Source organism: Nothoprocta perdicaria, unplaced genomic scaffold, assembly GCF_003342845.1.
Source record: "Nothoprocta perdicaria isolate Ctin4 unplaced genomic scaffold, notPer1 scaffold_277, whole genome shotgun sequence".
In the NCBI taxonomy this organism is placed as follows: domain Eukaryota; kingdom Metazoa; phylum Chordata; class Aves; order Tinamiformes; family Tinamidae; genus Nothoprocta; species Nothoprocta perdicaria.
This window is the reverse complement of record NW_020455507.1, coordinates 624,941-651,305: the sequence shown is the minus strand read 5'-3', so window position 1 is coordinate 651,305 and position 26,365 is coordinate 624,941. Positions and strand designations below refer to the sequence as shown.

General features: G+C 36.8%; 1 protein-coding gene across 10 annotated transcripts in view; it reads left to right on the top strand.

Moving 5' to 3' along the window:
* Positions 1 to 26,365, top strand: part of ADCYAP1R1 (ADCYAP receptor type I) — a 125,553-nt gene that overhangs the window by 12,141 nt on the left and 87,047 nt on the right. For all 10 annotated transcript variants that reach the window (XM_026041060.1, XM_026041057.1, XM_026041058.1 and 7 more), the window contains one exon: positions 19,623 to 19,784. In XM_026041060.1, the coding sequence (XP_025896845.1) occupies positions 19,734 to 19,784 (51 nt within the window). In that variant the 5' untranslated portion in view covers positions 19,623 to 19,733. The remainder of the gene's footprint in view (positions 1 to 19,622; positions 19,785 to 26,365) is intronic.

Below are 26,365 nucleotides of genomic sequence, written 5' to 3'. Positions count from 1 at the left end.
TATTTCTCAAGAGGTATTTCACAGGTGGCTATGCTATTTGAAGGGCTAAAAATGTTCAGCAGTCTATAGGTAGCCTGTTCTCTGCCAGCTGTTGTCAATGGAAGAAAAATTGCAGACACTTCATTAACATGCATCTAAATTATGAGAGGAAGAAAACAGGATGGCTGAAGACAGCAAAACAATTGAAAAATAAGTATTAAAAATGAAAGAGGTCCATCTTGTGCTTCCCACATTCCTTAGTCCTTAGCTCCTATGTTACACTAGGTCTCCTTGTACTTCCACTGAGCTCTAGAGGGGGAGAACCCCTAAGGCAAAAGCCTTTGGTTTAGTCATGACTTTATACTTTGATCTCGTGTTGTGTCAACTTTGGAATTTTTCAGTTTGGAGTTTTCCAGAGCATCAGAGTCCAGCCTCTCCATGATGCGAGGATGCTGCTGGGATGGAGCTGGAGAGTTTCCCCTTGGCAGGCAGACCAGATTCCCCAGGGAGCTGGGAAGCGTGTTGGAAGAGGCAGTTGGCTGCACATCAGAGAGTTTGTGTACTAAACTTGCAGATTCCTAGGGAGTCGTTTCCTTAGTGACAATGGCAACATGAACAATTTCAATGTATTTTCTTCATGTCTGTATTCAGTGGCTTGGATATATTCAGAAGGCAGAGTACAATTGGCACTTCCGAGCAGAAATGAGGGTTTTTTTGTGCGTGTGTGTGTGATCTTTTTTTTTCCTTCTCTCCTTGGGAGCTCACACTGGCATAGAGATCATGTTCCTAACAGTCTGTCCTAATATTGTTGGCATTTCTACATCCACACAGTGAGAGACAAAAGAGCAGATCCAGAACTCCTCAAATGTCTTGCAAATAGGAGTGAGTTAGGAGGGGCGATCAGGTAAATAAATTCTAGCGCCTACCGAACTCCAATGAAGAGATGTAAGCTCTCAAAATGAGACTCATGGTGGGAGTGAGCAAATTAAATGGAAAAGAACAACTGTGCTTAAGAAAGAAACCTTGATGTAAGCCAAGGTCCTCCATATTTGCCACTATATGCAGGAGGCTTGTAAAACAAATAATAGACCTTGATTTAGGGGAAAGAAAATGTTTTATTAACTGTAGAACTGCGCTACTTGGAAGTGAGAACAACTTGTTATTTTGGTGTTTTCTGAAGAGACCTTGTTGGATGAGCACCCACTGTTTCCCCTGAGCACAAGCAGGGGAATGAAGCTTTGCTTTCTAGGAAAACATGATTGTGCCTCAAACCAGCACAGAGGTGTGCAATCTGGATGCTTTTAGAGGTCACAAGACACAAAGGAAACAGAGGAAAAATGAAATAGAAGAATAGATAGGAAAGAAAAATGAAAGGACTTAAGAGAAGAAGGTTCTGAGAAATTAACCCCAGAAGATAACACCGAAGAACAAACTCAACTGCCATGTCATGTGCTATCAGTTTAGACTTCCTCCACAACCTGTGGAGGTAGGCAACTCCAGGCAACTCCAAAGACTGTCTGAAGTTGAAAAAAAAAATGGATCATGCTGTGTAGGTGCTTAGCTGTCTTCCTTATGAGATTAGAATACCTGTACTTACAATTTAGAAATGAAAAATTAAGTGAGGAAACCCAAGCCCTGCTTGCGAGGAATAATCCAGTCAGGTCCCTAATATCGCATCAAATGTCCCTTTTTCAGGACACCACATAACTATAAATAAAATCTAGTGTCCTGAGGGACCTTAGTTTTCCTTCTATAGTGGGTAGTGGGTGTTAAACATGGGCGAGGGGGAGAGTGAATGTTCTAATGAGTCAGTGCTGCCACAGTAAATCATGATTAAAATATGATTGTCGTAAAGTAAATCATCATATGACATAGTCTAATATAGCAAAACATCTTAGGGTGGTAACTAATATAGATGCCCACTTCAAATCTTGCTTACATGTACTGCCCAGTTATCAAAAAGTATTCCTCAATCCCCAAATCAATTTGCAGTAGCCATTTTTCTGAGGGATAAAAAAAGATAAAAATATATATGCTGAATAAAATTGGTTCTTCTGACTGAAAAACTGTTTTTCCATTTGGTATTTTAATGTTTTGATTCAAACCATTAATTTAAAATGAAATCACTGATAAATATAGAGCAAGGTTAATTAAACCTAAAAAAGTCCTACTTTGCATCACTTCTGCTGGTATTTACTTTCCACATCAGTGGGTTTGGATGCTATTTCAATGTTCTTGCTCTTATGCGACTACCTTTTTTTTTCTATAACTCACCATTTTGGCTCCAGTCTGGTCCTGAATCTTTAGTCTTTCATCAAAAAGCTGATCAGGATTGAATCAGCTCTGGCATGAGTGGGTGATAAAATTGGGGATCACAAACTGTGCACTGCATGTGCATTTTACATTAAAACACCCAGTAGTATCCAAGAAAATGAAAGTGATTTTTCTAAGCTTCAGCCTTCTAGGCTCATTCGTGGGAGAATGTATTACAGCAGAATACCAAATTAGGAATTAAAAGATTTACTAGGTTAAATCAGGGAAATTCCACATGGGATGTGAAATGATATGCTGGTTATGTACTGAGGAAGGGGGAAGACAGAGGGAGGAAAAGGGAACAAAAATAAGACTTTAATGAATTAAACTGACAGTTTATCATGTAATGTGCATGATAGGAATACATGGATTAAGTGGCAAATTAAATGGCAGGAGAATTTACCCTACATTTTCTTCCTGAAAAGTGTCTCTAGTCACAAAATTAGAATATGCACATTATGACAACCCTTTTACACCTGCTCTGTCAAGAGTGGCAGAACAAATGTGCCAGCTGGTAGCTGAAGCAATGTGCACCACCAGTGAGGAATAGTAAATTAAAAAAAAAAAAGTCAGCCATTGTGTCGTATATCTACTAGCAGTTTATGAGCTCTGCAGTGTCGAGGATGCCCAGCTGTTTTAGAAGTCCTTGGCCAACAAGACAGCTGGTCATCTGCTCATAACTGAGGTCATCACCACCTTCAGCCCACCCCATTGCCTGATCACGATACCACCAATCTGCCGGTTGATTTTCTCTCCAGGCCACTCCCTAACCTGGTTGGATGGCATTGCCCTTGATTAGCAAAGACATATTGTTTAAGCTAACCCAATTTATTTGAAATGAATTGGGTAAGGCAAGGCTCATGACATCAACTCAGCTGGCCGGTCAGAGGCAGCACAACATGGATTAGCAGCTGATGGGGAGCAATGTTCTTATCAGCATGGCTGCAGCTGGACAGAGATGTTCACAGCCTAATGCAGATGTCAAGAGCTGACAGTCACCTGAGGCATTCGTGCGACATTTCTCTGGGATGGAGGGTGTCTTATTTCCAAAGAGGGCCAGCAGAAGAAAAAAAAATGAATGTTTTCATGAAGAAATCTCAACTACTTTTCAACCAAAACATAAAACATCTTGACCGTCTCTATTAACTATCTGGAAAATAGTCAAAAAAGGAAAGTACTGCGAGTGTGTAATAAAACACAGTTTTTTGTTGCCACCCACATTGGCCACCGGAGGAGATGCAATTGGTTGCCTTAGTAGATTAAACCTATGTATATGTGCAATATTGAAGTTTTCTGGATAGAAAGTACTGAATTGTCTCATTTCCTACTCAAGTCACTAAGAGCGGAAGCCCTTAGTTCTCTCTTTAGAAATACATACCATTCATTTACTTTATGGACTCACTGATATGCTAATGATGAGGGATAACCCTAGGGCAAATATGCATTATAACTTCAGCAACTCTGTATTTTTCTTTGTAGGTGAACAAATAGTACAAAATATTATAGGAAAAGAATTCTCTTCCTCTCATATCTTTTTCATTTCAGAGCTTTTTCCTAAATAACCCTTGATAAAATTTCTGTTTATTTGGACAGATCTAACTGAAATGAAGATGCACTTTGGAGAAGCCGGTAGTTTATTTTACAGTGACTGTGTACTGTCCTATGCATACCCCATCACACAGTTTATTCTGCTTAACCAGAATAGCTTGAGGTTTTATTTTCTTCAATTTATTAGAGATTCAATTTTATCTGCAGAGACACAATTTTTTCCCATCCTTTCCTTTATGTACTGTACCCTGATCTCCACAGTGAGTGATACATTTCAAAACAACATACAAATTCATGTCATACTTCATTTATTCCAGCTGACTACAAACTCTAGGGACAGCCGTGAACTCTGAGACACCTTTTCTACTGTGCGAGGAGGATTATTTTCACATTGCTTACTGTCTGCCTGTTGCCTCAGCTGCAATGCTGGACTTTGCTGCAGAATACCCACGGCACCAGAAGGTTCCAAACTATCCTTTCATATCTCCAGCCTGGGAGATTGCTTTCACGTTTAAGGTTATCAGGCAGATGCACTGTTACCCTTTGGTCTGTGTCCTGCTAGCTGACCCTCACATAACACTGGTAGTGTTTCCTTCTCTGCTTAGCCCAATTTAATTCTCCACTTTACTTGGCACTGGAAAAGTCAAGAAGGCTTCTTGGATGTATCTCTTTGCCATCTACAGGCACCAAGGACCATTAATAATGCAGAGGGTGGAAATGAGGGCTTTGAGACATATATATTCCTCATCTTAATAAACTGCATCCTTCGGGGACTTTAGAAGTGTATCTCCCAGGGCTGAAAATCAATAAAGGATTTCTTCTCTGACTTAGATTGCTTCTCCTTTAAAAATGTTTTTGTTGGATGCTGACTAGAATGGGCAAGGGTTGTGATTCTGTATGAAGGCTATCAACCTATGAAGCCATGCCAGCCTATAGCACTGTTACTATAATTGCTTGAAGAAATTAGTGGGGAAATTTTTTCTGGAGAACATAAGAATATAGGGGGAAGAATGGAAAACTGTTCTTAAGCACTGTGGTAAAATCACAGAATCTTTGAGGAAAATCCCTTGACTTAATGGGTTTCTAAAGTATCAAGTTTTCATACCCAAGGCATTTGTAAGGCACAGGTTGGTCATCCTTGAGTTCAAACTCTCAGCAGAAATTTGGTAATAGTGAAGGTTCAGGATGGTTGTGATTCTTGAGCTCTATGAACAGGAGTTTTGGAAAGCAGGGTGCAGTCCCACGTGGGTCATGCCAGTACTTAAAAGTCTTGCCAAGGCAGTTTTCTATTTTGGAGCAATTGACCTAAATAATCCTTACATGAATAGTTTAGCTCCTCCTTATCCAGTGTTTTAGTGGTTTATTTATTTATTTATTTTTGTGTGTGTGTCATTTCTATTGAGGTGGAACTACATATGAAACTCAGTAGGCATGCAAGTGCAAACCTGGGCAGGATTTAGGCTTGGCCTTAGTGCTAGGAGAACAAAGCATTTCATGTTTTAGATTTTGTTTCCCATAATAAGATACTACTTCCTATGATAAGATACTATTGAACATATCTTTGATAAACTTTATTAGGGCTACATTTTTATCCCAAGTGTCTGTCTTGGGTCTGTCTCTCCCTGTCTTTCTTCTTTCTCTAAATCAGTTGATTCTAAGTTCAAAACCAAATGCTTGCACACTCTAGTGACTCTTTTAATTAAGAATTTCTGACACCTCCATGCTTTCGAGCTAGGAATTGAAATTTCACAGGAATGAAAGGGTGAGTTGGGGGATCACTGATATGCTTTATTCTGTCTGTCTCTAAATTGAAAGTCTATGGAAATACTCAGGAAATATTCACAGTCTTGTTAGAACATGGGAGCTGCAATATGGCCAGAGCATGCCTCAGCTTGGGTGTGAGTAGTTTTCCTGAACACAAAAGTATGCTGAATGTCCTGAAAAAAAATAGCTTGTGTTTTGTATTTTGCAGCCAAATTAAGTAAACACTTTTGACATCAGTCCTACTGTACTGGATTACATTCACCTGCCTTCATCTGTGTATTGTGTAGATCTCTTCAGTCAAATCTGACAATTTATGGTTTATTTATTTATTTGTTTATTTTGTTTTGTAGTCTGTGGAGACAAGCAGACTTAGAAGATAAGCAAACAATCTTAAAAAAGCTATATTGACTTTTTTATCTATACTTTTATAGTACATAGGAAGCACATCTTTGATCTGTAAAGTATGGCGGTGTTCTACAGGTAGAAGAGAAAGATAGTCCCAGTCATGCGAACTGTATATTTTAGGAACATATTCTCTGCCTTTATCTATGATTGTGTTCTCTGTCACAAAAAATGAGTTTAACTGGAGGCTGCATTTTCATCACACATAAAAACCATTGACTTAAGTGGTCCTGTGCCTGTAAAGGATATTCTCTTCCTTATTTTACTGATTGTCATTGTGAAATATGGAAAATAGTTTACCTATGGTGACATGTGCTAGAATAAAATCACAGTGTGTTAGAGTGATCTCTTATCTTGATTAACATTTGTGGATTAGATAATGAAAGTGTTAAAGTACATCTGGGCCAAACAGATGAGATTAATTTTATCTAACCATAAATGCTTCTACTAATAAAAAAAGTAAAATATTACTAATTTATTCACTTGAGAATTCCTTAAAAAAAATGGAAAGAAATAGGACAAAACATCATGTGTTTTAAGACATGTAATTTAGGATATTTTGGCCTGTTTTCTGAACACTACTGGCTATACGGGCTGCAAGAGAAATGTGGAGAAATTAGCTCAATTTTAATTGCATATGCTCAGTGAATGGACTCTCCCCCAAGAACCTGAAAGACCATCAATGTGGTAAAGACATTTTCATTATGTTTTTACAACAACTATTTCAAACTGAGCAATGGACCTTTCCAAGAAAATGAAATTCCAGCATGACTGAATTGATATCCTTGTATCTCAGTGTTTGCTATAAAGAATGAATTTTAAAGCAATCCAGTAGAAACTAGGAATAGCTTAGTTGTCTTCCAGCTCACATGGAATATCCAGATTTTACCTGATTTCTACAAGGAAACATGAGTTCATAGCAAGTTAATTTGCATTTGGTTTCAGGAAGTGCCCTTCACTTTTTAAGCTTCAGTATCCTCAATATCCTCAATACCCAAAATCAGAGTTTTGGATAGCCCTCAGCAGAGCAGCTGTACTCAGTACAGCAGAATAGCACAGTTTTATAGACCCATTGACTCCTATCCTCATGACTTTTAAATTTCTGTATATCGAGAGAATTTGACTTTAATAAGTTGAAATACCACTCAATACCACTCACATTAATAAAAAGTAGTAATGGAAACAGCTGATCTCCTGGCTAACTTTTTTTTTTTTTCTTTTTTTTCTTAGCAAGTGCTAAGAAATTAAAGGAGGGAATAACATATCTTAGCCAAGAGTTTAGCATTTCTTCTTGTGTTTATGTGTGTTGATGTTAGATTGTTTTTTGATCCTACATTGTGGAAACCTTCCCAGATATTCACTCAGAGTCAGATTCTGCTGCGATATTTGTTAGAAGTGGTCTATGGAAATCCATGAGAAGAACATGGAGATGCACATAGAAACCATTATGTTTTACAGGCTAGGGACAGGCTGAAGGATTAATTACATGGGAATGAAACACTCCCATTGGTTTTTACCTTTTTTTTTTTTTTTGTAGAATTACTAGTCTTGCTGTGAAATAGTGGTGGCTTTAGTAGCATTTCCATGAGACCAGTTCTTCCACTAGAAATAACTGTACAATTGAGGTTGAATTTTCAAAGCTGAACCAAGTCTGGCATGATAAAAAAAATGGCTTTTCTACACTCCCTCCAGCCCCTCCACTTCCCATCTTTTCCCCGTGAACAGAGCAAATCTGATGAAGATGTTCGATCACATGTACGAGAAAAAAAGTTGAGGTCAAGGGTGTGAATATAGCACCCCTTTTTTTCAGTGATTTTTCAGACTTTGCCCATTTCCAGCTCATAATAAGATCATATCCCAAGTTATTCTTCAAATGTGCAGCCGTTGACGTTTTCACAGCTTTGCTACCGTGTACCAGGAAGAAGAGTATACAACATGGCTTGAGAAATCACTTTTATAGCATTAAATAATTATGCAGTGCTACTCAAAACAATGACATTCTCAGCTTCTTCTACCACATTTGTGATGGCTTTTTTGTGTGTGTGTTTTTTTTTTTTTTTTTTTTTTTGGTTATTATTATTTNTTTTTTTTTTTTTTTTTTTTTTTTTGGTTATTATTATTTCCTATTATTATTATCTTCTTTTTTCTTCCCTCCAAACCATGTAGAGACAAGCTAAGAGAATAAAAGAGCTCCAATACAATACCCGCTGAAGGATGGGAGTGCATGCAACTTTATCATTGGATATGTCTTTGGTCTGTGAGTGAGAGTGAAAAGGCCTTTGTAACCAACTTGCTCAAACTAATCAAACAAGAAACAAACAAACAAACAAACAAAAAGAGAATCTCAAAACAATTTCCCTAGACTTGATTTCCTTTCTCGATATGTCATACTGAAGGAAAGACTCTCGAACTACTCTGGGTAGGAATATTTCTGCCAAGGCATGAATGCCTCCTATCTGTCCGTGTATCTAAGCTATAATCACACTCATCAGCCATTACCAAGAAATGCTCCAGTCTCCACTGCCTCTAAGTTAGCAGGAACTGAAAAGGCTAAGAAAACATTTCACTCTTTTTCCTAAAACCCAAATTCACTCTGTACTTTAGAGTGGCTGGATAGAAGTCCATTATGACTGGAACCTATGTGCTTTAGCACCACTAATAACTCATATGTCAGCAAAAGTGATTTAAAAAATATTCAAATTATGTCAAATCCTCTTATGTTTGTAACTTTGTTTGCCTCCCCCTCCTCCTTCTGGAAGGTAGTTCTAGGACCTTTCTCTGACAATGTTTGGAAGTTTTCCTCTAATTCCCAGCCTAAGCATATTTTTCTACCAACACTGACTTTAATTTCAATTGCTTTTCTTCCTCCTTTATTTATATTTCTGCTATGCTCAGTACTCTCCTTATTCAATGCACATTCTTCGAAGGTAATCAAACTGAATTTACTACTTTATTAGTTCTCTGCTTACCTTAATATGTATGTTGTCCCAGCACAAGAATACGCTTAGGGGAATTGCCCAAATCACCATAAAATGAGGTTGGCTTGGATGGAGACGTTTCACTTTTAAATAGATAAATTCAGGTGTTCTCTTGCAAGAACACACGCTGTGGAAGGTCTTAATACTGCTGAACTCAGATAAGCAAATAATGAGTTCATTAACTGCAAGATATATATCCGGGCCAAATTAGACCTTTCAAGAAACAATAGAAACGTGTGGCAACAGGAAATGTGAGTGGAAAAAAAATTGAATTAAGCAACTTGCCTGTTCTCCTGCGGTGACTTAGCTTTATCTTTAAGAGTAGGAATTGAACTCTCATAATAAACCTTTTCTTTTTTTTTTTTTTTTTTAATATCCCTAAAAACAGAAGTGACAGCATTGCAGTCCCTGGTGTGTTCTGGGATGTGTTTCTTTGACAGCTGAACACTCTGTACTTGAGGGGTAGTAGGGATAGGGGAATCATTTTCTCAACCCATTGAGGAATCAGGAAAAATATTGTATCTATTTTTCTTCATCAAGATAATCTAAACTCTGACCCATGTTGTACAGACTTGTGGAGGAGGCCAATCTCTGTGTCATCTGGGACACAGAGCCAAGCCAGAGTGCTTACTGAAGTAAAAGGTATTATACCCAGAACAGCTCTGATGTCTGCGTGTGAAAACAGCAACAAAGAATTGTACATATAAGGCAAGGAAAGATCTTTTGGTTGCCCTGTCTGAACACCTTCGGAATTTTGCCAGAGTTTCAACATCCGCAGAGTGCTAAAGCGATATGACAAACTGTTTTCTGCACACTAGAAAGTCACGTATTTACTCTTCATCATGAGACAGTTGCTCACTGTATTTGCCACCTCCTGGGGCAACAGATAGCTCTCGTCCTGTGTTTACATTCTTACTTTCATCCACTTTTGAGAAAGAAAGGGCATATTCTCCCTTTCCCAGAGAGAGTCTGACCTGAATATGCTTTTGCTGGATCTCAGAGATGCGTTTCTGCCCCTGGGTTCATAAATGCCATGTTAGGACTCAGTTCCTGAACAACCCTGAGCTGTATTTCTACTTTTTTTTTTTTTTTTTCTTGACCATTACCCTTACAATATACCCAGCTCTGAAGTTGTCAGACAAAGAGAGAAAGAAAATAAAATCACAAGAAGTCAAGTAACTGATGCGGATGAACACACATCTAGCCAAACTAGATGAGTTCAAAGTGGATATAGATAGCAATGTGGATGGACAGGTAACAGTCCTGCAGATCATTGTGGTAACTACAGATGACCACTCAATGAAAGGAAATTAATCTAGTAGCTGTTGCAAAAATTTGATATGAAACTTTTATATACCAGACAGAACACATTTTACTTGTTGGAGGAAGTAATATTTTCATAAGATCTTGCCAATAAGCACTTAAAGTTATGCTGGAATGGAACAGAATGCAGCTGTCTTTAGGATCTCATATTAGATTCATATTTACTATAAAGTGCTGCACAAATCATAGATGTTTGAAAGGGGTGATTAACCTGACTAAAGGGATAAAAACAAAACTTCTCATGCCATGTTTTACTTTGGCTACTAATGCTTCTTAAATACATTGTAGTTTATAGATATTTTCTTGCAAATGACTGGTCATGGTCTTTACTTAAAGAAGTCATGCAATTTACCAGTCCTCTGAGTAGATCAACAAAATAATGGTAAATGAAAGAACTGATAGATAATATGATAGAGAAAACAATCCCTGACCGGGCAAGAAGTGATGGATGTATTTTGTGTGATGTTATAAGGGAGCCTGTCAAGAATGGCTATCCTTGCATTTAGCCCACAGTTAACTGGTTCACTACTGCCTACCAGAAGCTGCAGAAAGCCTGAGGCCATGGTCTCTACAGATTTTCAAAGTCATTATCGTGGCTGCTTACTCAGATATCCAGAACAAACCTTTAGATACCAGTGTCTTTCAATATTGTATTGTTGACTCATGGATGTATGGGTGAAGCACAATGGGTGAATATGAATGATAAGAATTATCATGTCATGAAGACTTCTGTCAGTCATAAAAGCCAGGTATTTTAACTGGACTTTGTCTAAAGAGTTGAAGATGGCTTAGTTTTATATTCCATCTCTTGAAAATTCATAAATTTTCAAAGTTTAAGAAAGGCTGGATCTTACCATCACAAATATGAAAGTGTAAAATATATTGGATTTGGATTTACAAAAAGTTTTTTATAATGTCCTTTACTGATGAAGGAAGTTGGGCATTAGCTGAGGTCAGAAGAGATGAGCAGCTCAGGTAGATTGAGTTAATTTAAGTTCCTGCACATCATCTGCCCTGTGTAACTTCCTATGTGATGTAGCCTGTGATGAATGCAAGACAGGGAAACTTGGCTTATTGACAATGAAAGAGGACTAAAATTAAATTGCACTGCCTTTAATTTGATGAGAACCAAGAGACACATGTATCCTTACTGTATATCAGCTGAGAGATAGTAACTGGATAAGTTATAAAAATCTGTGTGCCTGAGCTTTAAATGAAGAGAAAACAGAGCAACAAGATCATATGATTGATTCTCAGCCTAATAGAAAATTAATAACAAGTGTCACAAGGAGATCTGAAAGATGGAGAACAATATTATAGAAAAAATTTAGAGATGACAAAAAAAAAAAAAAAAGATTCAGATCTTCAGAAGGTTTATGCAGGCTTATCTTTCTTGAATTGGCCGAGTGATGCTTATTAAAATCTATTCTATATCTGTCCTACTTAGAAAAGTTTTGAGAACATTCTTTGAAATGTTGTGAAAATTCTAATTTATAGAACTAGGAAAAGCAAGAACTGACAGGTTATATAGAAGTGATAAGGAGTGTACTTTGTAAGGACCAATTATAATACTCTTACGTCTTGAAGGGATTTCAAGTTAATTGAAACCACTCAAAGGAAAAAGAAAAAAAAATCCCATAATTATAATCAGCGGCAGCTGAAATAAAATATGCACGGAAGTTATTAGGCTGTGTTAAAAAGAGGAATAGAGATAGCACAGAAAATATGAAAAGGCTAAGACATAAATGAAATTCAGTGCTCAGTGTTGCTTACTATCAGCTTTTAAGAGGTGTCTTAAATTTAGGAGATGGAATATTCTCTCTTCATCCCTGTCTGCCTCAGTAGACAATGACCAAAAAAAAAAAAACCAAAAAAGACACTTGCAAAGGAGTAACTCACTTTGTCTAACATTAGGACAGAGAAATTGATCTCTGGAGATACTTACCTCCTCTCCATCGCTTATAAAGGGAGCTTACTGAACTGTGAATGTCTAACATTTGGATGGTTAAACTCAAGTGAGATCCTGGAAACAATTTCCAAACATATTAAGCACAAGAAGAGCCAGCATGGATCATCCTAATAACTTTATAAGAGAAGATGTCTTCCTTGGTGGAAGAGATGAGAAAGTAGATGTTATTTTTCTTAACTGCAGTAAGGCTTTTGATGGTACCTGGCATCCATCATATCCTTGCGGGCAAACTGAGGAAATACAGTCTAAGTAAGAGAACAGTGAAGGAGTTGAGAACTGGATCAAAGGGTTGTGACCAGCAGAACGAAGTCTATCTATCTGGAGGTCATGCACTGATCATGCACCCCAGGCATTGGCAAAGCTATCCATACTAGTTAACATTATCATTAATGACCCAGACAATGGCAGTAAATTCACTCCTTGTACTTTTGCTGGAAGGAGTGGTTCATACAACCAAATGGTTGCTCTGCTATTAAAAGAGACCTCAACAGCGTGGAGAAATGGGCAGAGAGGAATCTCATGAAGTTCAGCAAATAGAAATACAAAGTTGAGGAGGAATAAGTCCATGTAACAGCATAATGCTGAGGGTTGACCATCTGGAAATCAGCTTTGCAGCGAAGGACCTCAGAGTCCTAATAGACAACAAGTCAAACAGGAAACAGCAATGTGCCTTTGCAGCAAATTAGGCCAAAGGTATTGTGAGGTTCATTAAGAATAATGTGGCCAGCAGGCTCAGTGAGGTGATTCTTCCCTCTACTCTAAATTGGTGAGGTCAGTACAAGAAAGGCATGTACACACCAGGGTAACTCCAGTGGAAGCCTATAGAGATGATTGAGAGGTTGGAGCATCTCATTAAAGAAGATACTGAGAGAGATAGGGCTGTTTAGCCTGGAAAAGAGAAGGCTAAGGAGGGTCTTGTGAATATAAATTCTTGGTGGGAGGGGTGAAGAAGACAGAACCATACGTTTTTCAGTGAAATCAGAGAAAAGATGAGAAGCAATGAGAACAAACAGAAATAAAGGAAATTCAACTTAAGCATAATGGGTTTGTTTGTTTGTTTGATTGTTTTTATTTTTATTTTTGTTAGTGTAATGGTGCTGAAACAGATTGCCCAAAGTGGTTGTGGACTCTTCATCCTTGGGGATTTTTCAAAAGCTCACAAGGCACAGCCCTGCACAAGCTTCTTGGGCTGACCCAGATCTGAACAGCGAGTTAGATTAGGCAATATCTCCAGAGGTGCTTTAAAACATCAATGAGTCTAAGATTCTTGAATCTGCCTTATCAATATTTTTTTTTTCTTACAAAACTCCATTTCTGTGGTTTTCTTCTTCCATGACCTAGGAACAAATATCCTACAGCCTTCTATCTGCATAAGAGAGTCACAGCACCAGAAATTTACCTTTTTCTATTTTTGCAATTACATCTTTATCATTTTGTTTTGTTTTGTTTTGTTTGTTTTGTTTTGTTTGTTTTGTTTTGTTTTATACTACTGACAGGTTTTTTTCAATATCAAAATGCCTAAGCCAGTCAGCAACCTGAATATATTACTTGCAACTCTTTCTGTGTGCAGCGACTGTCAGAGTTTTGTCAGCTCCTTGTTTTAATTCTGTTCTCTGAAACCGAAAGCAACTGTTCTCCTGAACAGTGAAGACATTGGATGTTAGAAGAGACTACATGACTGCATCTGTCACCAGTAAGTGACCTTTACATCAGTCCAAATGTTAGAATGACAGCTAGATGTCCTACAGGCTGCATCCTTCTTTGGGGACAATCCTGTTACAAAGTCCAGGTTGCTCACTGCCAAGTCTTTCAGACAAAGCTGTGACATTTCTTCCTGAGGCCCCAAAGACATTCATGAATAGCTGGAAAGGACTGACCTGTGCCTTGTAGCAGTAAATCCTCCCTGAAAATCTACCTCTTTCATTAGACCCCCTGATACAATTTCCTTTTAAAGCCTGTTCTTCTGACACTGACAACAGACATGGTGAGTGGAATCAAGAATATCAGACACATTCCCAGTTAAGCATGCAATGGGGAATAAGTGAATAAATGTCTTCTTGGTGCTTAAGGGAAAGATAGAGCCAGACTCACATCTGCTGTGAATCCATATTCTTTAAATTCAGTGAATTTGCAAAGATTAAAGCAAGTAAATCAAGGCAATTAAGTAAACAAATTAATAAGTGGAATATCAGAGACAGCAGAAAAGCCACAATATTTTCCTATGTGACTATGTAGGACTGCTCTTTACTGCTTTCTGAAAGAGAGTTTAGAGCTCTTGCTGCCTTGAAGAGTTACTTGATAATCAACTATGGTTTTTTTTCTCCTTTTCCCCCTTCCTTCCTTCCTTCCTTCCTTCCTTCCTTCTTTCCTTCCTTCCTTCCTTCCTTCCTTCCTTCCTTCCTTCCTTCCTTCCTTCCTTCCTTCCTTCCTTCCTTCCTTCCTTCCTTCCTTCCTTCCTTCCNCTTCCTTCCTTCCTTCCTTCCTTCCTTCCTTCCTTCCTTCCTTCCTTCCTTCCTTCCTTCCTTCCTTCCTTCCTTCCTTCCTTCCTTCTTCCCTTTTCTCCCCCTTTCCCTTCCCTTCTCCTCTCCTCTCCAATTACCTAAATATTTCGTTATCAGTTAACACAATCTTTTTCTTTCTTAAAACTTTGTGGTAGGCCAAACTTTCTTATTTTGGGATTCATATTGCTGGTCCACATACTTCCAAAGAGAATGAGGGTGGTATTCTGTCCAAATTTAGATTTCCACAATGTAGATGTCAGTATATGAGCTAGTCGTTAAGAATTCCCTTATACTCAAGGGAGAAAATTAGGAATGTTTAAAGTAGACAGCTAAAATAGGTCAGAAAAAATGCTTTCTACATATATCTGCTTCTTTCTATTGATTATATAAAAAAAGAGACTTGACAAAGAGCTTGTATGTTAAAGTCTATCTTCTAGGTTTCTAAAATAAGTCTGCTACCCCAACTTTGCTTACCTCTTGCTAGCGAGAACCTCTGTTGATGAGAAAGAGGCACACCGTGTCCTCTAATACAAATTTTGTAGTTGGTGTACTTTATCCAGAATGTTTTGGGAGGGAAAAAATGAAAAACATTGGATTCCACACTTTCTACAGAGATCCCAAAGAAGATGAATAGAGTATTAATTGCATAACTCTTGTTCTTATATAAGCCATAGTTATCTAACTAACAAACTTTGTGCTGGCGGTGTTTCTTTTCCTCGGAAAAACTTGGAAATGCAGAGGAAGATGTCTGTGTAAAAGGTGGATTGATGACAACTGGAATACACTCCTTGGCACCTTCTGCCTTTTGCAATCCTTCCTTCCATGTTTATTTTGCATAACGGAATATATTTAATTCGACTAGGAAGCACTTGAAAATTGTGCATAGAATAAAAGACTTTGCTGCAATGCAGAGTATTCAGCCTGCACATGCTCAGTTGGGCCTGTATGTTCTCAAAAGCCTTTGGATTTCTGCACTTGTGCAGTAGTTCAGTAACATTACAGAAAAAAAAGCTCATGGTGGACAGCTCTGTCTAGATAGTGAATTAACATTAAATAAATAATTAATTAATTCAAATTAGGTCAACAATAACCTAAGCCAGCTTTAAAATTTAAAATCTAAAAAATCAAAAATTTAAAAATCTAAGGCCAGCTTTAAAATTTATAGCTTTCTTTCAAACCACTGGCAGAAATCCGAGAGGACCGTAACTAAGAACCTAGGTGATCAAGATTTTGTTTTGTTTTGTTTTGTTTTGTTTTCTTTTGGGTGTTATCTTAACAGTAGGTCATAACTGCCTTATATAGTTAGTAAAAATCTAATTTCACTCATCTCACATAAATCCAACTTAGTTTTATATGCTTTGTATAGTAAGGAGTGAATCTTTTAGGCCAGGATTCTTTCCTGACTCCCTGAGAGTAGGAACAGCCAGGTTGGGAAGGTCTCACTATCTCTTTTTATTCAGTGACATCATATTCAACTTACTAAGAAGCTGCTCTTAACATGCATGTTTGGCACATACAAGCTTTTCCTGATGAGATATTTCTCAACAGCTGCTAGGGCTCTACAACAGAGTCCATGGGTGAACTAAGTACTCCAGAGTTCCTTTATAAAGAGAAGAAAGAAGCAGGAACCAAGAGCAGAATATATTTATTTAGAACTGCTCCAACTTGACCATGAAGGGTCTGTTTTTCTCTACTGACTACCACAAAGAACCTGCTGTGCTACTGAAGGGTGTAGAAGGATGAATCTTTCAGTTCAAGACAATACATATTTTTAAGCTGAGTGACCAAATTTTTTCTTTGTTTTATTTTTTTCCATATACTCCAGCCATGTTTGTGATAATGCCCTGCAGACCTTGTAGGATTCCCCCTGAAATTCAATAACTAGTGTTTGTGAGATTCTCAGCCACTTTAACAGTTTTCTTGTTTCACCAGAGATATTTGAGGATCTTGTTCCTTTGAGCATCTGTGTTTTCCTCCTTGGAGGATGTATCTCCTGTGCTACTGACTATTCTGTCTTTACTAATTTTAATTACTGTAGCAGATGAAGATACAACAATGGGATGAAACATTAACAACTCTAACTTGCTAATTAAATTGCAGTATTTGGCCGTCAGCAGTCTATTTCGTAATCTAATTATTCTTTCCAAATCCCATGTTCCTATTTTCGTTTATTTTCTCAATATTGAAATTGAGATGTTTTATAAATATTGCCCTTATTTTAAAAAGTGCATGTTTTTTTTTTTTTTGTAAAATATATTTGACTTTACATGCTTGTGAGATAATTAGCTGTTTATTGGTAACAGGTGTACTCTGCACCTGTTCAAAATATCACATGAAAGGAGTGGCTAAAAAAATTCATAGAGATTCCTGTGCAGGTGCAGGATCTGCAAGATTGGTAGCTGTTAATAAGCCCTTGGGCCTCTGTGGATGATATGAAAGCCGCAGTCCAGTTTGTGATTCAGGTTTCTATGACTACCTTGAAGGCAAAAATGAAGTTGATTCTTTTACTTTCTCTGGAAAATGTCAAAGAAAGTCAGCAAAATGGTTAGTAGCTATTCTCCTTGTCTCTTTAAATATTCATGTGGAACCAAAGTAAAGTAACATTTCCAATCTTTATTCTTCAAGCCTAGTGGTGTCTGGGTTAAACCAAAGCAGATTTATAAATCAAACCAAATCAAAATGAAATACTGGGAAGAATGTGTTCTAAAAGTTAACATTTTCCCACAGGATGGGTTTTTTCCATTCATTTAGTCAATCATTTACCATCCTTCCAATACATTTATATTTTTTTCGGAAGCATAATATTTGTTGAAGCTGAGGATAGAATTAATTCTTCAAACCACTCTGACCTTTCTGGCTAGACCTGAGCACGAGAGTGCCAATTATCAAGAAATAATTTTAAATCCAATGTCTGCTGATGCATCTGTCTGGTTTTCTGTTCCTTCTGCTAATGGAGTGACTTTCCTTTTCCCTCTCTTTGCTGCTGAATGTCACTATGGATGTTTTCTGTCCTCCTCAGCTGAGATCTTATCAGCCCCTCATTATTTGATAAACCATCAGAAATACAGTTAAGTAATTAAATTCAGTACCAGACCAGAGAGAGTGACTGATCGAGTGAGGATAGAAGAAGGCAGACCAGTTCAGAGGGAATTTTATGAATCACAGTCCTTCATTTAGTCAGAGTCTGCATATACTGGATAGAAATATAGAAATGGCTCAATTTTCCTTTTTTATTTTTCAGTTGAAAGACTCACTCCTTTCTAAATGTTGATGTCTTGGCAATACCTTAAAGTTAGTGTAAAAATTGAGTGTCCTCTGATCATAATATTCCATTATATTTCCCTTTGTCATTCCTTTATTTACCTTTTGTCTTTAATATTTTCTTTTTTTTCTCCTTTATTTTTATATTTCCTCACGTTTTCTCTCATTGTTTCACAATATTATCTTGATATTGCTGTTGTTTATTTCTTCTTTAATTTTCTCCATTTTTTCTCTATCTTTTATTCCTCTCTTGTTACTAGCTGTGATTTTCTTTTCCCCTCATATATTAATTTACTTGTTTAAACATTTTTCTAATTGTGAAGATATATGTCAGTCATATTTATGTCCACAGAAGTAATAAGTGCTAGAATTGAGAAATTCTGCTTCAGGCAAAGAGTTTTTAATAAGTACATAAATAAAAATAATTGTATAAAATGGATGAAGGGCAAATCTCTGTCTAAGAAAAGCTAGTGTGGCAGAGTTAATATTCATGGAAGAAACTCCCCTAAGTAGAATCTTCACTGCTACATCTTCACTATTAGAATTAAGATAAAGGACCTTTGGTTGACCTCATTTTGGAGGAATAAGGTCTAATAGATAGAGACAACATGAAGAGGAGCCTTCTCAGGTGAGAGGTGATTGGTGAAAGAAAATAAATAAATCTGGAAATGTACCTCAGAGGTAAAAGCTTGCCTGTACATAGGAGGTCAAGTGAGGCCCCTGTGTCAAGAAGGTATGAACATCTGAGCCAAGTTGATGTTTTAAAAGGAAACACTGAATTAATGTGGTTTGCATCCAGACAGAAAATGAAACAGAGAGATTCTCTGAAATGTTGTACAACTGTTTTGGGGATCATCATGACCTGGACTAGGTATGAATTTTGAAATCTTAGGTCATGGCAAGAGTTGTTTGGACAGAACTAAAGTGAGAGGTATAGTTCTGCTGATGTCCTGATCACTTGTTTAGTCCCTTGGCTGAAAGCCAAGCAGTGAAAGTCACATATATGCTTGACATTGTCATCAAGATAAATCAATTCTGGCTTATGTCATGGATGAAACTTCAGGCTTTCTGTAGGCACATTTTATTCCTTTGTCTCTCTCTTGTTAAGTGCTTAAAAAGCTATCAGATTAGCAGCTCAGAACATGGATTTTGGTATCTGGACAAGTAATCTCAGGGAGTAAATCACCAAAACACACGATCTCTTAAAAAGGCTTCACATTGTCACAATTCTGAGCCTCTGTTGCAAATCACAAAGGTCAAATCATGACTTCAAAAGGGAAGCAGACTTTCAGGTCTTTTTTTTTTTCTGGATAAAAATGCTTTATTTTGCCTTTCCTTTGGACAGAATTTAGATCTTTGCTATTACAAAATCTGATTCAGTAGTTTCTATGATCCAAGTTATTGATCACAAACTCTTTTTCTTGGGCATTAGTTTAAGTATCCAAAACCAGCTGTAATAATTGCAATACAGACAAATATGGATGATGTCTAATATATGCAACTAACAGTTGTAGTTCTGTATTTTTTGTCCAATTCTTTCTCATTTCATAAAGTTTTCTATACTTATTATATGTTTCACTGCAGAGGTCTATGCCTTGATGTGAAGACATTGACAACAGCATCTGAAGAGTGTGCTTCAGCCCTAATAGCAGTTTTAAACAAACAGAACTTGCCTAAGGACCAAAATTAGGAAAGATGGCCATCGATTGGAAGACGTGCTACTTCAGTCTTTTGTTGCTGCCTCTGGTAAGGAAATATATCTTTATTTATATTGTAGTCATTTAAATGTTTCTACTCAAAAACAGCATTTGCTTAGGGTGAGCAATCTTTCATTAACACTGATTCTGTCTCTTTTTTTTTTTTTTTTCTGTGTCACAATATAACTTTTGTTACATCTTTTCCAGCTTTCTTTGTGGGTGGGGTAGAACTGTGATCGCATGGCCATATAGTTTCATTCTTTTCCATTGTTCCCAACTGCATTGTGGTTTCATCTAACCTTATACAAAAGCCATAAACCCACTGAAAAAAAAGCATGTCTTTTCCCTTTGTTACTATAGGGAATAGCATTCAAACTCTATAATTAAATCATCTTGCATTTCAGCCCAGTTCTTACTAAACTATTGTTCATAACTGCTTTTCACCACTTCTGAAAAGGCATTTTATATTGTGAAAAATAGCACTCTAAAATCCTCTGTCTTATTCTTTTCAATAGCTCTCTGTAACTTTGACAAAAATACTTTACAAATGCTTAATATACAGACATTTGCATGTTTCTACACCTTAAAGACCAGATATTACAAAGAATTCTTGAAATATATTTATTATTTTTGAATTTACACTATTTAATATAGTAGTGACATATACAGAACATTTTTTAGCATATTTAGAGTTCCTCGTTGATGTGTATTGGCAGTGAAACATATGTATAGCAGTCAGTATATCGTGCTTCTCTTTATTTTAACTCCTATAAAAATCATTCTTTCCTATTAGATCTTATTTAGAGTTCACTTTAATTAACAGCATATCTAAAATGTAGCGTTAGTTGGCTAAATTCTGTAGAATAGAAATGGAACTGGTAATATATTTCTATTAATCCAAATAATAAAGCCTATCTCTTACCAAAAATATATCTGGTTTTTGGATCCATTTCTAGTTTATGATGCTTATAACTTTTACCAAACTTTTCTGGTCAGGTAGAAAATAAACTTTATAAACAAGTGAGTATGCTTAACTTTTATACTGTATGTTTGAGCTAGTCACACTAGACTTCCTCTAAGCCAGTGGTTTGTAGCAGGAAATGACCCATCAGTAAATATATTTTTGGTGCTTATATGAGGACTTCTTTCTGTTGGAGATACCTATGGCCATATCTCTCCATTAACAATAAAAAGAAGTTAGCTCATATTTGGGTGTTGCATTTTGACGCATAAATTTGGTTACATAAACTTACTTTGCAATTTCTGGTTTAAGATCCAGATATGACAACAGTGCTTTCAGGAATTATCAGTCTCACTGACACTACTACTGAACATTTATCTCTTATGTGGATGCTATCAGTGAGACTCATTGTACTGTAAGTCAAACTGGAAAGTGTATTGGTAGAACATTGGGTATGACAGCATATTTTTCATATTGAGAAAAAAAGATTAAAAATAGTAATTACAGGAACATATGAAGGCAAGAGCAAAGTTTATTTTTAAATGACCAGTCAACTTGAATGTTTCAGAATTTTAGGTGTTCATCTTAAGACATCCAAAGGATATCTTCTTTTTCTGAGGTGAACTGCTTTTAATTAAGGAAAATAAATGTGGCTTAACACATCTCTTGAGCTTTCAGATGATCTTCCTGGCAAATGTAAAGGGACAGCAAGGACAGTTTCCAAGTGGTAGTATTTCAGGATATAGCTGTGATCGCTGAGCTGGATAATTAGTGATCAGCTCTAGCTTTTGGAAAGTACAGCTCTCTAATGAAATACTGTGAAGCAATATTTCAGTTAATAACAACAAATATGCTTTTATCTGTGTTGTTTTTGCAAGGGTTATGAGCTTGTTTATGAGAGCAAGATTTTATTATAGCCTCCTGCAGGAATACAGGCAATAAAGTCAGTTGTCTTACACACATGAATATGCACACATACTTTGGTCAGTGAGGAGACTTAGGCCCATGGCAGAGATTGTACTGTAAATTGTATGTAGTGAATTATTCATTCTTTGCTTCTTCCATAAAGTTTCTTTTCATGGGCTGGAGCTAAAGGATTAGTATATTTTCACAGTTCTCCTCTTGCTGGAAATCTTTTGTGATCTTTTTATGGAAACAGATTCGTGCTCTTCTTGGACAAATTTGCTCCTCAAACCACCTCCTACATGCTGTATTGATATTCTGATAGAGAATATCCTTCCTTTCATGTAGACTTTCAGCTTTTCTTCCAAAAGAGTGGATACTTTGACTAATACTTTGAGTAAATTTAATTGTTCTTCTAGACTCTAAAAGGTCCTGGATAAATCTTCTATATATTTTTTCTTTAAGCACATCTGGTAATGCTCAAGAAATTCCTATTTGCTTTCAAGAAGAACTACCATTTTCAGCTGTGAAAACTGCAGGTCCACTCCTAGGGCATGAGGAGTTAGGGCATGAGACTTAGTGTCCTAACCACTTGGATTATGGACATCTTTAATTTGTTTTGCAAAATGATTTACTTTTGGCAATAAGATCTTAGAAGTGCTTTTCTACACCCTCTCTACTTATACCATCAGGAACCTTTTGCTGTTGGCCCTGTATGGCTTCTATTTACTAAATTATCAGTTGGTGGAACTTGGGTTGATAACATTTACATAATCAAAAAGAATAGGACCAAGCACCAAGTTTTGTAACTGTCATTCTTTAAGATATGCCTTTTTAATAAGCTGGTGTTGTACCTGAGAGCATAGGTTTAACATGACATATTAGTTAATTATTTTTGTGATATGTAATTGATGGAAAAAACATGTGTTAGTCTGTCTTGGAGAAAATAGCTGAAGCTGAGTTTCCTGCAAAAGAAAAAAAATGCAATGGGAGGACAGTAAAGTTCAGGAAGTATGTTGAACAAAAAAGGTAGAAACTCTCTGGATAATTTATTTATATTTAGTCATAGGATCAAAGACTATATCTGAGTTGTAAGGAAAAAGCATGTGAACATTCTAGACTGCAAAGACTAGTTGATGTCCTTAAGACTCAGCAACCTCCACAAGAACCAAAGTTTTCTTGAGTTACTAGCTAGCTGTATGTTATTTTCTTTTGTAGTCATATGCTTCCAAACCTTAAGCCTCCATCAGTAAATCAGTAAAAATACCATTGTTAAATCTCTCTGGTTTGAAGAGACAATAAGAAAAGGAATAAAATTTTTGGAGAAGCCTGGATGTGTTGTTTTCCATGAGTGGAAAGATTAGTATAGGACTATCTTGATTGTGGGGCCATTCTCAGACATGTAGTGTGAGGAGTTGTGCTGCCAGCTTTAGTGTCCTGTGGAGATGATACTCTCAAGGAACATAAATGAGTTTACCTTCAGGAACTCATGACAAAGAGAGACTAAAGACTCAGAGTAAATTGTGTGGTGCCATCAGTTTATTGTAGAAAATCCACCTTGACTGGAAGAGATGTTAATCTGAGAAGCATCTTCTAGTAGTGCAGTTCACAGCACAGTTCACACACAAATATTAACATCCATATGGAACATTCTGAATCAACCTGTGCATTCATTTAAAATTCTAGTAGGCTTCAAAACTAAGTTTCTATTTTGCTATTTTAGCTGTTCTTTAATCAATTTGTTGTTGTCTAGAACATTTATTTTAAACTTTTTCATATTTTGGTCTTGTCTGAATATTCCATGTTTTCCTGTGCACGTCAGTTCTCTTCATCATACATTTTCCACTCACTGCCATTCGCTTGGTTTCTCATTTCATCCATCCATGATAGCAGCAGTTTATTTATTTATTTATATTAACAAAAATCATTGTAAAATTGAGGATATAGGATCCTGAAACATGACTCCTTTGTCTAGTTCCAAATGTACTTGAGAAACAATGAAATTCATGACTCACAATATTGGCTTAGTATATGAACTGAATTTAAATGTAACTGCAATGCAGGTATTCTAACTGTCTGTAATAGTTCAATCAGATGTATTTCTTGAACTAATACTTGGAGTGTGTTGTGGAGGCATATTTAATATTCCTAAGCGTAAATGTTTCAGATGAACATCGTAGTGTCTCATTAGCCAGACAAATTATGTTCATCAACATTCTTAAGAAGAATAAAAGAGAGATGAAAATGGAAGGTGAAACTAATGCCTCTTGTATACTAACACTGATTATGGGGTGAGAACCAGGTAAGTAAATACAAATTTGATTATGCCATCAGAGTCTCACAGAGAGCCAGAACTCTACCTAGCTATGTTTGAGCATGAAGAGATGAAGAAAGAAACTAGATCTCTTTGCTCAGAACCTGTTTGCAGAATAGGAAAATGTTTCTCAGTCTATTAAGGGTATGTTTCTCTTGAGCAGAGAACTATCTATATTTTCCATATTCATGTATAGCTGTCATTTCTAGCACCAGGGTATACTGAAATACATATGACTATGTTTCAATCTCTGCCAGTTTTTAAAAATGAGAGACAGTATTTTCAAATACACCTTTTCACCAATTTCTCTCCTTTCCTGCTATATTTATGAAGGTATCCATTTTTTCTCAGATGTGATGTTCCTCTGCCACAAACATAAATGGTTATGTTATTCTCCATTTTTGAAGTCACCTATTCATTTTACATTTAGGACTTAACCAATTTTTTAATGAGTTTATCTCATTAGATCACATAACACGACCAGAAAAATCAACTTCTCTTCAGAATTACAACAGTGTACAGCACAATACACACTAATATGGGACTTGCCTATTACTTATGCAATACCGCAGAAGTTCCAGTGCAAATATGACTAGGGATCTCCTCCAAAAGAGAAAAACTTCAGCAAGCCAAAACGTTGCTGCTGCCACAGCTTCTTTTCTTTAACATAAGGAGATGGTGCTGGGGAAAACCAGCAGAACATAAAGCTGACTTAAAAGCCTATGCCTTGTTAAATATATATCTCTGTATATGTGTGTATATATATATAAATAGAGAGACTAGTTAAATATATATATCTCCACACACACACACACACATATATATATGTGCATATATATAAAAGGATGAGTAATAGTGCGTCATTTCAAAGAGAAGTTTCAGAATTTCTGGTAAAATCTACCACAAATAATTCCAGTGGCCCTTGGTCCTACTGAACCTTAGGTGCCTTTTTGAGGCACAAAAATTAGGATTCCTGTTTCCAAATAATAGACTCTCAGCAAGGTGAGATGGACACTTCTAGTGGATGGCTCAGTCCACCTTATATCTCACACTGTTCACAACACTATTCACATACACTATTCACTATTCACAACACTATTCACATACACAGGTATCTGCATGTAACTTTCCTTATTTAGACTGGCAAGGTATCTGGGTCTTAGAAATGCGAGGTACTACATTGCAAACCAGGAAACAGTTCCTCTACACTAGTGTCTTCACTCTTTGTACCCTGCAGTAGTAGTAATATTTTCTGCATCAGACAAATAATATGACGACAGCCCTGATTTAGGAACAGTAATATGATTCTTTTTCCTGCTGATGTTGTATACATGAGCTTGAGGAGCGTTGGATGAGCAGTTAAATAACAAATTATAAAATAGGAAAAGATCTCTTAAAATGAACCTGTAAAAAAAAAATCAGAATCAGTGATTTTTCATGGAGCTCAGCTATAAATATCCAGCACGTGGAGGGATATTACTCAACTCTATAGCAAGTGCTCTGCTGGCCTCTTCTTCCTTGAGTCTGCTGAGTCAGCAGCTTATGCTGTAGAGTCAGCTCAAAGTGTGCTAGCTGGGATGAAAACCATACCTCTATTAAAGGTAGGGGGAAAGTAAGCAGGAGAGTAGGGAGACCTGACAAGAAGAATAAGAAACATTTTTATCACTGTCCCCTAGGGGCTGGTCTTTTACATGTCCTCCTGCCCTTCTCTTCATAGCTTATACCAAATGATTAAATCTTTATTTTTGCCTCCAATCAGTAAAATAAATAATTTCCTGTTTCTCCTATACAGGAATACCTGTGGACCAAGTAGCTACCACATAAACTACCCTTGTTGCACAATTTAAGGCCTTCCAGTTGAGCAGTCTGTAGGTTGTGGGTGGCAAAAGAAGTTCTTGTCATAAGGACAAGAAGTATGTGAGAGAGAGAGAGAGAGTGTTTCTTCCAGAGCTTTTCTTTTTTTTTAAAAGTATTAGAGACATAGCTGTTTAATCTAAATCTGTGAGGCCCATTAAGGAGAAAACCTTTGCCAACCATGAAGCCTAAGTGTTACTTCCATTGCAGTCACCAAGTGCCAAGAAGCTAACTTAACAAAGTCCTTTTTGTTCCTCTGGGCAAGAGGTGAATAGCTAAATAGCTCACTCCAGGCCACCTTGTGCTCCTTTCCTGGAAAGAAAACAGAATTTCTCTCAAAACTTTTTTTTTTTTCCCCCAATGTGGAAACTGTTTAGAAGGGAGAATTTAGGAGATATTGTTCCCCTTCAGCTGTTTAAAAACATGTTGATCTCTGTACTATGGTTATGCCTTGCTATATATTGCTGGCTGTGATTTGAACAGTAAATATCACCTTATTAATGAAAGAGACCTGCCTCTGTACTTTTCTGTGCCTGTTAGAGCTGAGTTGTGTATATAAAAGATGTCAGCATATGCACTTAAGGTAGTACTTAGTCAC